We start from the raw sequence: 16933 nt of genomic DNA, 5'->3' as shown, positions 1-16933 counted from the left end.
ACTTTAACAATCATGGCTTCACATTTATGCGCAATCTTTTGTATATATCATATAAGGTACTCTGTTACCGGTCTCCACTCCACAGAAAACAGAAAGCACATTCACTTCCTTCATTCATTTACTGTCACCAGACCTCTGTTCACACTCACCTGTCGGCTCTCACTCACCTGTTCCCAGTCTGATCACATTTACACTCACCTGATCCCTTAGATCCATAACGTTGACCATCACTAGCATGCTAATGTTGTTTTGGTATTTTGGTGCAACAGATATCACCTTTGAGGAGCACTGTGAATCAGCCAATACAAAAGCTATTAAAGCTAAAATATCTTCTGCTGTACTCACCTTTAACATTTAGCTGCAGCTCCCCAGAAAGACCTTGTGCTCCAGGAATGATGACGTTGCAGAGGTAACGGCCTGAGTCAGACTCCTGCGTGTTGTTGATGTAGATGGAGAGGTTGGTGGAGGGCATGGACGCAGCAAAACCAACACGTTTCTGGAATTCCAAACTTCCAATCCCAATCTCCCCTGAGGAATAGGAGATAATCTGCAATAGCATGGGATACAAATCATACATCAATTTATTGGGCCTTGAACCAGCATCTCTATATCTATACCTATATCTAATAAGTGTAATTATTAATGCTGGACATATTAGCAGATTTACCGATCTAGCAATGACTATATGGGTAAAGAAAAATAAGCAAAAATTATTCATACATAGCTGACTGAGCTTGTAAGTTGCTCTTTATTAGAGTGTCTGAAACTGAAAAGTCAGTTCATAGCTATGAGCTTTTAAAACTTTTTTTAATCACACATACAGTAGCACACGGGCCTCCCAGAACTGCCGCCCTACATTTACAACATTATACGAACAAAACCAATATGCTGTTTATTCAGAATATTAGTGTTACAATATCAGGTGTTGTCACCCAGATGAGCATGTGTTCCAATTTGAGAAGGTCCCAATTTCCTACCTGAATCAAACTAAATTGACTTGAATGGGTGTTTACATCTGATGCCACATTAAAGTAAATGTTCTGTATAGAAACATTAGTTATCTTGCTTATAGTTAAGCACAAGGTTTTTACAAAATGCAGACAGTGTGGACTTTGGAAATGGACTTTTACAAAACACTCTATGCTATACATGTTATGCAGACATAGCCATAATTTGTGCCTGCTGTTAAGACTTGTACTTCAACACTGATATTTTTTTAGGAAAATAACTAAAATAAATTGTCTTAGGAAACAAATGCATAGACAATACACAATTTCTAGTCTAAAGAAAACATTCATGGCATTTGGGAGACCTTCTTATATTTATACTTAGTATTTATACAACCTTGCTCAAGGCAAAGAAGAAGTGGGTTGGCATGCTGGGATTTGAGCTCACAACTTTCTGTTGTGATGGTCCAACATTTTTGACACTGAGCTGAGGAGCTACTAGATTATTGTGTGAACAGTACATTACTAGACCTATTACATTTACAGCACTTGGCTAGACCAGAATGTCTTACATTTACCTAATTACATACAGCTGCACAATTATGTGGCAGTTTGCTAGCCCTGGGATTCAAACTCACAACCTTCAGATCAGTAGTCCAACACCTTAACCACTGAGCTACTACTTCCCTGCCTATTCGCCCAAGCTTACAATTGCAGTGTCTGAACACAACACAGCAACAAACAGTCATTTACCTGTACATTAATAATAAATGCCAGTTAATTATTACTTATCAGGGGCAGTGGTGGCTCAAGTGGTTCAAGCCCCAGCACTACCGTGATGCTGCAGTTGGGACTGTATTATAGCTGAACCTTTGCTCTTATCCCAACAAGATAGGTTATGAAAAGAAAGGAATTATATTGCTGCAATGTACTGTATGTGTGACAATAAAAAAACAATTTCTTCTTATATTATATTAATATAAGTTTATATCTATAGTAAGAGATGGAGTGACTTAAGTGCAAGTGAGATCTGATGGGGTGACTACAAGCAGAAGTAGTATAATATTTTTTCCCTGCTGTGAAAAGTTCTTAAACAATTTATGTTAACAACACATTTTTTTAAAAGAAAAAGCAGGTTTTATTTTAGTCACATATACATCATAGCACAGTGAATATCTTTCTTTGCATATCCCAGCTTTAGAAGCTTGGGGTAAGAGTGCAAGTCTAGATTATTATTCTATTTATTTGTGTCATGTTTTTGTGCTTCAATTTTACTCAATTAAATTGTTAGACTTGTATTCTTCACCTAATAACACTAACATCGCCTTATGAACCATTCATTCATTCATTCATTCATTTTCTACCGCTTTATCCAAACTTCTCGGGTCACAGGGAGTCTGTGCCTATCTCAGGCGTCATCCGGCATCAAGGCACGATACACCCTGGACGAAGTGCCAACCCATCGCAGGGCACACACACACTCTCATTCACTCACACACTATGGACAATTTTCAAGAGATGCCAATCAACCTGCCATGCATGTCTGTGGACCGGAGGAGGAAACCGGAGTACCCGGAGGAAACCCCGAGGCACGGGTTGAACATGCAAACTCCACACACACAAGGCGGAGGCGGGAATCGAACCCCCAACCCTGGAGGTGTGAGGCAAACGTGCTAACCACTAAGCCACCATGCCCCCAACTTGTGAACCAGTTCAAGCTATTTATTTCAATGAATCATTTAAGAGTGAAGGGTGAAACGTTCCAAACAAGCTTCTCTTTATTCTTCAGCTTGTTTCTCATTTAAGAAAGTTTAAACACTTCTACTAAATCTTTAAATGATGTCACACGGACCCATTTTGAAGCTTGAAAACATCTGCAGCTGCACCAAAAATACACAAAGTATTAGACACTGCTGAACCAATAATCATGTGTAGAAATCAGTATACTTTTGCAGCCAGCACTTGTCACTCACTTGTTTGGAGTCACTGGCCATGAAGTTCCAGATGACTGTATTTTTCTCGATGATGGATGTGGGCGTGTACCAGGCCTCCAGAACCACCATTTGGCCCTTAATTGCTTCCACATCTTTCTTTGGCATCTCGACCTTCTGGGAATCACCTACAGTGTAGGCAAATTGTAGAACTTGTTAAAGATCCAAATGTAATCCATGCACCATATCTCTCTTAAAATTAAACAAAGTCTTTGAACGGAAGAGACTATGTGAATAACATTAGATAAATCAGCTGAGTTGTTTTGCATTCAAAAAATAATTGCTTTCTACAAGAATTAGATCATAGCGATCATGTCAGAGTGCTGCCATCTTGTTAGAGCCCAAGGACCAAGGATGTGAAAAGTCTTATTATAGCTGTTAGGATTGTTTTTTCCCTTCAGACATTTCTTTAGGTGCTTGTTCATGTGGGAAAATTTCACACATGCATCAGAAGCGCTGGTCATCGTGGTCTCACAGAAGTTTAGCCCTTGGGCTTAAAGAGTGCCCACTGACATATTTCTTTATTGTGGGGATCCAGTTTCAGTTAAATTATGTTTTGTCACATACATTACAGCATTGTGAATGTCTGTCTTTGCATGTCCCGGCTTTTGTGTGCAGGTCTAGACTAATCTAGTCCAGTCTTAATCTGTTATGATTATTTCTTGTTAGTCTAGACTCTAGACGTTTTAGTTAGGCTAGTCTAAAAATCTAATCTGTTTTGTTAGCCTAGTCTAATGTAGTCTGGTCTAATCTAGCCCAGTTTTTATTGTTAGTCTAATCTTGTCTAGTCTAGAAGTCATTTTTTGTTGCCAAATATTCCCTTTAAATGCACCAGACAGGTAATTGAAGAATAAAAAAATTTGACATTTGATCTTACTGTGACCATCACCCTGCTTGTACAAACTGTAAAAATGTAATCAGTGGCTCTTCTATATACAATGATAAACAAAATCCATTCAACCAATAGAGAAACCAAGCTAGCGATAATCACATGAATGGATGTATAGATGCAATTTATTTCATTAATACACATAAGATAAACAGCAAATTATGACGGAAATATGAATTTTGTTGGATGAAGCAGAACTGCAGCTCAGATTTTCAGACATTGTTTAGTTTCACTTTGCACTCTATTTCTCAGAAGAAAAACACCACTGAAGACAATCCAACATCAAATAGAGCATGAAATTGCGAGAACATTTGGAACTAATCTGCTCTAAATCTTTCCACCACACACCTTGAAGAAGCAAATCAATAAATGAAGACTCACAGAACAGCGGACTTACAGAGATTATATTCTCCTGGGCTGGACAGTTCAAGATGGATCATCTGATCCCAGCAGCCTCTATCATCCAGATCAGCCAGCTTGGTAGTATGTCCACGCATACAGTAACTGTTCTGATGGACTAAACTGCACTGCATTCACTTTCTCTATTCAAACTAAGCAGCTGGAACAGTTAGAGCCGAGCTATTTTATATCAGAATGCTGGCATCATCCTTTAATCTTTAAGTGTAAAGTCTGTGATTTCTTGTTCAATGGAAAAGCTGCAGACCTCAAACAAATTCCTATTTCTATTTTGGTATTAAAATCAGTCTTAATTTTCTTGCTAATCCCTGAACAATCTGCTGGCTCAATTTTCCAAGCAGTTCCTGAGCCTTGCCTGAACAAGTACAGCCCAGGTCACGATGATGTAACACATGATCGCTTTGTCTTTATTCATGCTTTCAGTGAAGACTTAATTCACAAAACCAAATGGAAAAAAAACAAGCACAAAAAAAAAAAAAAAAGGGAGAATTTTTAGGAGAATTAGATCATAGCGATCATGTCAGAGTGCTGGCATCTTGTTAGGGTCCAAGCACCAAAGGTGTGAAAGGTCCTATTATGGCTACACACACACACACAGATATATTTCTTTCTTTATTATTATTATTATTATTATTATTATTATTATTATTATTATTATTATTATTATTATTATTGCAAAAGCAACTTTTATTTTAGTCACAAGTACAAAACAGCACAGTGAATTTCTGTCTTTCATTGGGGCTAGAGTGCAGGTCTAGTCTAATTTAATCTACAGATTTAGTCTTTATTATAAATCTATTATTATTAAGTCTATCATTTCTGGTTAGTCTAGTACGGAAGTCTTGACTTTCTAGTTAGTTTAGAGTAAAAAATCTAATCTGTTTTGTTGTCTAATCTAGTCTAGTCTTTCTTGTAAATCTAGACTAGTCTGCCTGAGATGATGTGATGTGAAAACCTTAGGAGGAACCAGACCACAAAATGGAACCCATCCTCATCTGGGTGACACCAGAGACTGTGATTATAAATCATTTCCCTTCTGTAACCGTGTACTATATGTTCAAAAAGTGAAATTGTGGAAATTCTAGATATTTCATGAAATCTATCTTGTTGAAGTTATCAGCTGCTCACTGCTTAGCCCAAGCATTGGTCAAATAACATGGCAATATCAGAAAAAAAGGAAAATTCATAATACAAAAACCTGAAAAAGAAAGTCAAGTCAACAAACTTTTATTGTCATTTCAACCATATATTTCTGACACAGTGCATAGTGAAATGAGACAACGTTTCTCCAGGATCCTGGTGCTACATAGAACAAAATAGAGCTACACAGAACGACATAGAGCTACAGTAAGGACATAAAGTAAGTTGTCCCAGCTAGGTTGTCCAACCTAGTGCAACAGTGTGAGAAAAAAACAGTGCTAACAGACAAAAAAGTGCAGGTGTACACAAATACACATAGTGCTGTATATTTTACAGTACATTGTGCAAAAATATAGGAATTTGTATAAGAGGGTTCTATATAAACATATCTACACTTAATGTAATAGCAGCACTGGGAGTGAAAAAAGTGAGATTGAGAAAAAAAACAGGAAGAGAACTGGAACACAAGAAAAGGAAAGAGTGATGCACCTCAGTAAATGAGCTTAACTGTACATGCCATGTACTGTACACTTTATTAATCACTTCTTGAATTAAATGACTAAGGAACTATTAACCATCACCAAGACAGCCAAAATAATAGACTGAAAATCAAAGAAGAAAATTCTACAATTGAACAATAATTTCACGCCTTGAATAAGCTTAATTATCTGCCTTAATAAAAAATAAAACTGCTGAAAATTCAGCTCTATTCAGGCTCCACTAATCACCTACACAAACACATACACACACAACAGGCACAAAAAACATAAAACTTGTATTGTACATTTTAATTGCTTCAATTATTACAATCACTACATCTGGTCTCTCTCTCTCTCTAACTCTCTCTCTCTGTCTCTCTCTTTCTCTTCCCCTCCTCCCTATACTAACATGTATCATCTCCCTTTTACATCTGCTGTCACATCTGTGTTACGTTTAATAAATCAAAGAAAATCTGACCTAATCCCTGGATCCAGCTCCATCTGTATCGTTGCTAATAGACATTGAGAAGGACAAGAAGTAGTGTGACATGTTACAGCTTCCACTCCACATAAACAGCATGTAGTACACTTATACACTTTAACCAGAGCAACCAAAGCAAGAGGTTGATGGCCTTGCTCATGGGCCTAGCAGTGGCAGATTGGTGACCACCTTTCGATCAGTAGTCCAACACCACAACTACTAGGCTACCACATTTCCCAACAAGTTTGAATATGTTGAGTAAAAACTCAAAACTTAGTGTTTAGTACAGGTTTATACCTAATGGCGTACACTCATCAGCCATAGCATTAAAGCCACTGACGGTTTTTATTAGGTGGCAAGTGAACAGTCAGTTCCCAAAGTCAATGTGATGGAAGAAGGAAAAATGGGCAAGCATAAGGATCTGTACATCTTTCAAAAGTGGTCCAAGGAAGAACAACCAGTGAACCGGTGACAGGATCAAAACTCAGGAGTGAAAACCTGCCTGCCTGGTCCAAATCCTAAATATGAGCTTCTGTAGCACAGAAAGAAGTTAATGCTGGCTCTGACATGCTGTGTGTAGAGCTTTCGTAGCTCAGAGCCAGCAGACACACTGTGATGCTCTGTCCGGGTTATATGATGTTCTGCTGGGAAACCTTGAGTCTTAGGATGCATGTTTATTTGACATGTAGCACTTACCTAAACCCTGTTGAAGGCCAAGTACACCTCTTCAGAGCAACAGTATACAATAATGGACCTCTTTCAGCAGTATAATGCACCCTGACACACCTGAATGGTTTCAAGGTGTTCAAGGTGTTGACGTAGCCTTCAAATTCTTCATATCTTAATATGATCGAGCATCTGTGGGATGTCCTGGACAAGCAAGTCCAATGTATAGAGGCTCCACCCCAGAACGTCAATGATCTGCTGCTAACATCTTGGTTCAAGGTGCCACAGTACACCTTCTGAGGTCTTGTCATGCCTCGATGGATCATAGCTGTTTTAACAGCACAAGAGAGACCTTCATAATATTAGCAGGTGGTTTTAATGTTATGGCTGACCGTCAAGGTAGAAACAATGTCCTTAGAAAAAATAAGTAAAGAAAGCAGGAGACTGATGATGTTAATATTTAAACTCACATTTGCTGAAAAGTCAAATAGGTTATGGGCTGTATTTTGAGTTGACAGCCAAATGAGGGCAGCAGCGTACTGTATGATGACTTTATCAGATAATTACTGATGATCACAGGACGAGTAAAAATGTAAGGCAGAAAAAGCCATTAAACGTTTATGTTGTTAAGCTAAAATATGTGCTTGATTTATATTTGCAGGCAGGAAGCATTCAAGTAATTGAAGAAACATTCAAGTAATTATTTAAAAAATAACAAATGACTGGTCGAGCTGTGTCGTTATATTTATTATAACCGCATTGGGACGTTTTAATGTGTAATTCACTACACAATTGCATACGGGTGCAGCAAGAGGAGATTGCATTGTTCTGCTGAGAAACAGTAATTACATTCTGTCTGTGTTATCTGTTAGAGCTGCACTGGAACTCTATCCCTGTAACTATAGGGAATTGGACACATCCAGCCCTTTTTTTTATATAGCACAATTAAAGAAGTGATTCATTCAGTCTTTCTGTATCAAATATTCCATGCAATCATTTATTATCTCTCATCTGTTTCTATCCTGTTACTGTCAGTTTTCCCTCACGTACATGCATGTTGGTTTTAACGAGTGTATTTAAGAGTGTTTTGATTGACTTTTATCTACACTATTTTTTTTTGTATGGTTATGATTTATAATGTCAAATTTTATACAGTTGTTTCTGTAACATTCTGTCGAGAGCTAAAAAAAAGTAGGCCTTTTTCTAACTCTGGCACATTTGATGTACACTGTCCATGTTAAATAAACCAATAAACAAACAAACAAATAAGTAAATAAAATTTCTGTCACTAGTCAAAATGGTTAATACAGTACAGAAAGCTTGAAATGGAAGAAGGGCAGCAATTTTACCAGAAATATCTTTAACAGAAATGTATAAATCACTGTGAGCTAGCTAACTAGCTAGCTAAAAAGCTAGTCAACAAGCTATAAACCGAGTGTGGCGTATTTGAGATATAATTCCTCTAGCAAAGAAAGTATAAACAGAATGTTTGGCCATATTGTGTTCGAAATGTCACTTATTAAGTTCTTGTATATAGAGCTGTTGTATAAAAGCAATTTCGCACTTGTGTCACAATATTGTGTTGCAGTGTAAAGACAATGTTACATAAATTCACATTATTCAATAAAGCCATGTTGCAGATGGTATGCTGTAAGAATATTTATTTTTTTCTACTTAGTAGTAGTAGTAGTAGTACCTCAGTATTACCTCTGTATTAGTCTGATGTGTCACTGGAAAGTAATTGTCTGTTCAGTCCACACTATGTATGAAATAACCGCACGCTTCGTCATCGATAACTCTAAAGACAAAACTTCAATAAAACCCAAAGTTAAGGGACAGGGCTGTGGGATGTGGCAGCTTAGTGGTTAAAGGCAGTGGAATGTTAATAGTTTAAATCCCAGGTTCTCCATGCTGCCTCTGCTGGCCCCTGAGCAAGGCCCTTAACCCTCAGTTGTATTAACTTAAATAAAAATCTAAGTTGCTCTGAATAAGATTGTCTATCAAAAGCTGTAAATGTAAAACAGACAACTGAATTAATACGCACAGGAAGAAACTAGACAAACTGGTCATGTATTGTCTGATCTTAAAAGAATCTTATAAATGTATTTGATTTACACACCACTAGCACATTTGGTGCATCAATAAAAAAACACCTGTGTGAAGTCACAATATTTCAGTACTAGATTTCAGTGTTGCATAAAAGCTCATGTTGGCTAATTCAGTCTCAGGGGATCAAGAGGCTTTCACAAATGCCTGGATGAAAGCCTTGTGAGACAGAAAAATACTAAACCCAAGACCTGACTATCAACAGGAGTCCACTCTCATTAACCAGAGACCCTTCGTCTTCTCAAATAATCTCCCTCGCTTGTCTCCAGCTCACCAGGGTCTTAGAGATAAAGCATTAGGAGAGACAATCGGCCTTGCTTGGAGCCAACCCTTAAAATAACTGCTAATCTTCTGTGAGCGAAAGTGGCGGCAACACATCAGAAAGCACTTTACGGAGCGAAGCCGTTGGAGCCCTGGGACTCACTGGGCTCACAGAGCATCAACTCCCCAACTCATTTCAGACTCAATAGGCTCCATTGTTCATGTAAACGACTGTATTATTAATCTTTCTGTTCTTGGAGTGTAATAGATAAGAGGGTCTGTGGGGATCAGAAAGGGATCGCGGCAGAGTATGTGATTTGTTACCAGGGTTTGTAGGTTAACGTTAAGCTCTTGGCCAGATGGTGCTCTGATTAAAAAAAGAAAAAAAAAACTGGGAGGAAGCTGCTTTAAACAGGATTACATTAACGTACATTAGCTTTCTTCCCAAGACTATTGGAAGAAATTTTGAGTGTTCCGTCTCAGAACATCCAAATCCCCTCCTTTTAAGCTTTCAGGGCATTTATATTGACTCTTCGTGCTCTCTCACTCTCTCTCTCACTCTCTCTCTCTTCTTCTTTCTCTCTCTTTCACACAGAACACAAATCAATAATTAGAATGAATCATTATTAATATTGATAGTTCATCAACACCCTGTGCAATATCACCCCACGCTACCATTAAGCATCCTGTCAGACACTGAGGCTAAGATGTCAGTTAGAAACGTGGCATCAATCAGTCATTCAAGTCAAGTCAAGTCGAGTCAAGAAGCTTTTATTGTCATATAGCTGTTGCAGTACACAGTGAAATGAGACAACGTTTCTCCAGGATCATGGTGCTACATAAAACAAAGACAGGGCTAAGGACATGTAAGTAGTCTTAGCCACATAAAGTGCAACTGTGCAACCTGGTGCAAACAGTGCAAAAACAAGACAGTGCAGGACAAAAGACAGTGCAGGACAAAAAACAGTGCAGACATAAGGTTACAAGACAATACAAAAAGTACAAAGAAATGCAATACACAAAAGACAATAAACAGTAACAGAAACAGCGCCGACCGACCAGTGTAAATACTGAATGTTCAAACAATATTTCGTGCAGTAACATTAGAATGAACACAGTTTCTTAGCAGCAGGTCCTTTGGATAATATATAGAGTTGTGCAAAAAACAGCAAATGACTGAAATATTGTATAGTCCATTATGTACATTATGTTACCATTGTAGAAATAAATGCAAAATCAAGTAAACACCATGGTTTCCAAGATGTTCAAAAGAGCTTGCAATTTTTTTAAATGAGCACAGATTTATGTCATGTGATGTCATCAAAACCAGCATTCATTCAAAACAATCTTATATCTTATATCCATGTGTTGAACATAAGTACAGTGATAATAGAAATGCATTATGTGTGTATTCACTGCTAGGAGATTAAAAGAAGAATCCTGGTCATGAGATTTTTCAAGAAAACAAGCAAAAAAAAAAAAACCTAATCACAAAAAACTGCAGCAAAATCAAGCATCTATGACCAACCCCCCACTCCCCGCACCCCCAACTCACACCGCCAACACCACCTACACACACACAAAAAACTACTGGTGGACTGATCGATGTCTTAGTAATAAATAATTGTCAGCATTTAACTACTTATGGTACTATGTTTTAAATCGCATGGCTTTCAGGGAATATTCCATAAATCCACAAAAATGCAACCTTGTGGAAATCATCAATCCTGAAGAAGATGATGGGTCTGAAAGACAATAAAAAATAAGATCTAATAACTCTGCCTATCGCCGCAAGCATTTGGACACAATTTACTCCTGCAAAAATCAGTGAAAGAAATATGAATCCACGCAACAGACAGATGACCAGGTCTTGTATTATGTCTAGCTGCTGTTCCTAAAGCAGAAAGAAGAGCCGCTTGATGTGAGGGAAAGGGCAGTAGATTGTGTTCTTATAGCTCAATTGTCATTTTAATATGTAGGATCCTGTGAACTACAATACTTTTAGTTTCTTTAACTAAGGCCACGTTCACACTGCAAGTCTTAATGCTCAATTCGGATATTTTGCTCAGATCTGATTTTTTTTTTTGTTTGGCTGTTCACATTACCTTTTAAAATGTGGCCTATATCAGATACTAGTGTGAACTGTTTGCTGTTTCGAAGTGACCCGCATGCGCAAACGAACAATAACAATGACGTCACTCGCAGCACACTGTTGCGCTAAAAGTTGGCGAGGTTATGGAGGAAGTAAGTATTTCCGCTTTCCTTTCAAAATATTTGTGTAATGGCAGCCGTAACATTAATGAGCAGGTGCTGAGGACGAGAAGAATGAAGAGAAAGAGAGCAAAATTAGCTATTTTAGCCTTTTGCGGGGTTATGGCTACGTTTGTGTGCGTACTCGCCGGCTCATAATTGTGACGAATGTCGATGTAGACTGACGGAAAAGTCGCATCAAATCCGCCTTAGTTGTTCACACTGTGGCCACATTGGAAAAAATCAGATTTAGGTCTGATTCAGGACCACATATGGAAGTGCTCTAAAAATGATTTGAAAAAGGGTCCTAATCAAAAAATGTGTTTTTCCTTTTTTATGTTTATTTTTTATTTTGCTAACGTTAATTCAATTTACATGTATCATAAGTGACAGGGGAACATATAGAATACAGAAGAGGCACCAAAATAATAATAATAATAATAATAATAATAATAATAATAATAATTATAATAATAATGTAAGTTAATATAGATGTGAGTCTGAAACTAGACCAATGCTGCAATTAAGAAAATCAAGTCTATCATGAATTATGATACTGTTTTATCATTGTATTAGATGTTAAGTAGTTTAACTTAATTTGTGATGTTCATTGTTTGTGGCAATATAACATTAAAACCGGTGTTGTGCCATGAAACAAAGCAACAAATAAGAATAAAGACTTTACTGTACATGCAGCCAACAAGATTACCCTATATTGCCCACAATGCAGTGCAGTGATATGAAAAGAATCGTACTAGATCATGGTATTTCCATTCGAAGTATGCTTTTCATTCTCTATAAAAGTATAAAGAAAGCATGATTTTGTACAGATGTCACTATTTAGAAAATAAAACTGTGGACATGTAAGTCATGTAAATTCTGTGAATTGTTTGAAATTGTAATTCTCTTGTAGCTCTTTTCATTTCCTCTACATGTTAAAATTTTGGAAATTTGTCATGGTCGGTCTTCCGGCAGCCAACACAGAACTAAGATCCATCTTAGCGTGACAAAATCCTATTAACCTTACTGGAACAGTGGCTGATGTGCACCAGGACTCACTTTTACACTAATATCAGATGGCATTTTTTTCATTTTCTGCTTCCTTCCTTCTCCTTCATCTTAGATCACATGACACTTTATATCGTTCCCCCTCCATACACCTCTTGTCATGTGATATAAAAATAGAGATCATTATTCCACCACAAATATGAACTCTCAATGCTCACTGGACCTCTAATATGAACTGGAAAAAGCAGCAGATTGATAGCAATTATTGATGGAACTATGACCAGACCCTAGATCCTTCCCCTTGGCATGGGCTGTGAATAAGATTAAAGACTGTGGAGGAAGCTTAGTAACCTTGAATAAGAAACAATTTAATTTGCATTAAAGTATTTAAATGATACTCTTGATATGGAAGACTTTGAGAAAACCCAAAACACATCCGGTAAGCATCATTTTTGTAGATTGTGATGGCGGTGCGCAAATTCATGAAGGAAAAAAAAGCTCTTTGCTCTGTTCCATCTCTCAGAGTGCCCTACAAGATGATAACCCTTTGTTAGTGAGAGATGTCAGAGTAGAACGGCAAGACTGGAAGGTTACAGTAACTCAATATACAATATGTTGAACCTGAAGGCTGATGGATTACAACAACACAAGTAGATATTTCACAAGTGTGAATCTGAGGCTCAACAAAAGATAATGTCACCTGATCTGATGTATACTTACATCCACACTGACATTCAGATCAATGCTCGTACTTTACCCAGGTCATCAGTTAATTCTGGCTAATCCTAATCTAAAGTTTCAAACTGTACATTCTCAAAACATATATTTACACATTTGCACCATCAACAACCATAATACACTTTAAAAACACTTTAAATAATGGTTTGTCTCCTGTGGCCGCTTTCATTCATTCATTCATTTTCTACCGCTTATCCGAACTACTCGGGTCACGGGGAGCCTGTGCCTATCTCAGGCGTCATCGGGCATCAAGGCAGGATACACCCTGGACGGAGTGCCAACCCATCACAGGGCACAAACACACTCTCATTCACTCACGCAATCACACACTACGGACAATTTTCCAGAGATGCCAAACAACCTACCATGCATGTCTTTGGACCGGGGAGGAAACCGGAGTACCTGGAGGAAACACCCGAGGCACAGGGAGAACATGCAAACTCTGCACACACAAGGCGGAGGTGGGAATCGAACCCCCAACCCTGGAGGTGTGAGGCAAACGTGCTAACCACTAAGCCACCGTGCCCACCCTGTGGCTGCTTTGAGCAAGTAAAAAGCAGATTAAACTAACAATACAACCCGCTTTAAAGCAGGATTTAATAACCCCTGGTAAAAAGCAGTGCTAATTCTGCTTCAAAATGTGAAAACAAGTGTGAAACATTTTTCAACCTGTGATTAGAACAACAATGTGAAAGGCCCTATAGTGACTAAAATGTATATATGAAAAATACACTCACTGGCCATGTTATTAAGAAGAGGAAAGGCAAACCACTGTAACTTGGCTAAGAGTTGCATGCATTTTTATATCACCTAATAAGTACTCGATTGTCTCTTGGGCAATATACAATAAAATGGAAAGGAACTTTAATAAAAGTGAGGCAAGGTCACCATCAGCTAATGTTCCCAATAAAGCACCCAGTAAGTGTCATATATATGCAGTTGTGCTCAAAAGTTTGTATACCCTGAAAAAAATGGTTAAACATTGCCATTTGTTAAAAATTGTTAAACTTTTCCTTGGATGTTTGGCCACATAATAAACACACAGGTTGACACACAGAGGTTTAAATGGCTATTAAAGGCAAATATTCACACCTGTGACTCATTGACTTGGCTGGATATGGCACCATGGGGAAGACAAAAGAACTGCCATGGGACCTGCGTGATAAGGTAGTTAAACTTCATAAAGCAGGAAAAAGGTATAAACAAGCAATTTCAACACTTGAAAATGCCAATTAGTACAAACTATAATAAAGATGTGAAAAATAAGAGGTTTTGTTGATACTAAGCCACAGTAAGGTAGACCAAGTAAGATTTCACCCAATACTGACGGAAGAATTGTTGGGTACGCAAAGAAAAGCCCTCAAACAACTTTGAGAGAACTACAGGCTGGTTATGAAAAAAGTGGTGGTGCATGGTCGAGTTGCCTGGAGAAAGCCGTTACTGCACCCATGCCACAAAAAGGTCTGCCTTCAGTACGCCAGACACCTAGACAAGCCTCACAGCTTGTGGAGCAGTCATGTGGAGTGATAAGACCAAAATTGAACCTTATAGTTACAACCATAAACAGTATGTTTGGAGAGGAGTCAACTAGGTCCATGGTGAAACGTACACCATCCCCACTGTAAAGCATGGTGGTGGATCTCTTATGTTTTGGGGCTGTGTGAGCTCCAGTGGCACAGGAAGTTAGTAAAAATTGATTGCAAGATGAATGCGGCATGTTATAAGTAAACACTTTCAGACAATTTGCATTCTACAGCACGAAAGCTGAGCATGGGATGCTCGCGGATGTTCAAACATGACAATGATCCAAAGCACAAGGCAAAGTTGACCCTCCAATGGCTACAGCAGAAAAAGGTGAAGGTTCTGTAGTAACCATCATAGTCTCCTGACCTCAATATCATTCATCAACTGCAAACGTGCAGTTTGTGCAAGACAACCAACAAATGTACAGGAACTGAAGGCATTTTGACAAGAAAAATGGACAGTGATACCACCTGAGAGAATTAAGCACCTCATGCACAAATATTACAAAAGACTGCCGGCCAGATACAGGATATTAAGAACTAAAGGTATGCAAACTTTTGAACTTCCTAATTTTCTTTTTTTTGTTATGTTTTTTTTATGAATATACCATTCTGTTATGCCTTAAATATTAACATGAATCCTATAAGAGATAAAATACATTTGTCTTGCCTTCTCACTCATGTTTTCTTCAAAAAATGGTGCTCATCTTGCAAATTCCCCCAAGCTATGCAAACTTTTGAGCACAACTAATATATATGTATGACATGTAGTGGAAAGCTTTTCACACTGTTCTTCATTAAAAAAAAAAAAAACGTAAAAAAAAATCCAATAGTACCGAAAAGAACGGACATAAGGGAAAAAAAAAGGGACAACTGAATACAATATAAAAAGAATTAAATCTCAACTGTATATATTGGGGGGGGGGGGGCACAGTGGCTTAGTGGTTAGCACGTCCGCCTCACACCTCCAGGTTTGGGAGTTTTATTCCCGCCTCTGCCTTGTGTGTGTGGAGTTTGCATGTTCTCCCCGTGCCTCGGGGGTTTCCTCCGGGTACTCCGGTTTCCTCCCCCGGTCCAAAGACATTGAAAAAATTGTCCGTAGTGTGTGAGTGTGTGAGTGAATGAGAGTGTGTGTCCTGCGATGGGTTGGCACTTCGTCCAGGGTGTATCCTGCCTTGATGCCCGATGACGCCTGAGATAGGCACAGGCTACCCGTGACCCAAGAAGTTCGAATAAGCGGTAGAAAATGAGTGAGTGAGTGAATGAATTGTATATATATCAATGTAGACCAAAAAATATCCTGCAGCCTCGTCAAAGTCCTTCACGTTAAAACAATGTTTCTCTCAGAAAAGGGAGAAAAGCAAGCATACCGTGAATGAAGAAATAAATGCATAGAAAGCTTTGTGTGAATGTTAATGCTGGATCTGCAGAACAGTAACAGGAGCAGTGTTGAACTGGGCAAAACCTGAAAAGTTCAGTGAATTGAACAGTTTAGATCTATTTTTTTATTATGTGACTTTTATAATTAGAATAATTGAATTCTGCATTGATTCAGCAGGTTTTACAAACTCGAGCAATGTAGAGACGGTTGCGCTTGTAACGCCAAAGAGTTGTGCTGTAAAGATTACTGATGCTCCTACTAAATGGTCTCCCAAGATTTGTCCCCTTTGGAAGTCTAACAAGTCACCCATTTTTGAACAATGTCTTCAACTAACCACTGCTGAGGACAACTTGTCATCTACACATGTCAGAAATATACAATAAAACAGCGTTCCCTCACACAACTTGTGATCAGTTAATGACTGAAGCCTGGGAGAGCTACTCAGCAAGCCATGAAGTCCCTTTCTGGAGCCTTTACACTAACTGTTGCTCAGTGGTGAAATGAACTTCTACAAGCAATTGAAAATGATATGATATAATAATATGAATAAACTCATTGAGGAAACAATAACAAGCAAGCGCATAGACCGAGACTGCTAAATCCTCAGCTTGAGACTGAAATATACAGGAGACACCGTCATCTTAGGTGCTTCCATT

General features: G+C 38.2%; 1 protein-coding gene across 2 annotated transcripts in view; it reads right to left on the bottom strand.

Moving 5' to 3' along the window:
• Nucleotides 1–16933, bottom strand: part of esamb (endothelial cell adhesion molecule b) — a 108677-nt gene that overhangs the window by 7795 nt on the left and 83949 nt on the right. For both annotated transcript variants that reach the window (XM_047820791.1, XM_027173932.2), the window contains exons 2-3: nucleotides 2921–3066; nucleotides 346–547 (exon numbers count right to left, since the gene is read on the bottom strand). In XM_047820791.1, coding sequence (XP_047676747.1) covers nucleotides 346–547; nucleotides 2921–3046 — 328 coding nt within the window. In that variant the 5' untranslated portion in view covers nucleotides 3047–3066. The remainder of the gene's footprint in view (nucleotides 1–345; nucleotides 548–2920; nucleotides 3067–16933) is intronic.

This window comes from Tachysurus fulvidraco, chromosome 11 (assembly GCF_022655615.1).
Source record: "Tachysurus fulvidraco isolate hzauxx_2018 chromosome 11, HZAU_PFXX_2.0, whole genome shotgun sequence".
NCBI classification, from domain to species: Eukaryota; Metazoa; Chordata; class Actinopteri; order Siluriformes; family Bagridae; genus Tachysurus; species Tachysurus fulvidraco.
This window is presented reverse-complemented; position numbering and strand designations above follow the sequence as displayed.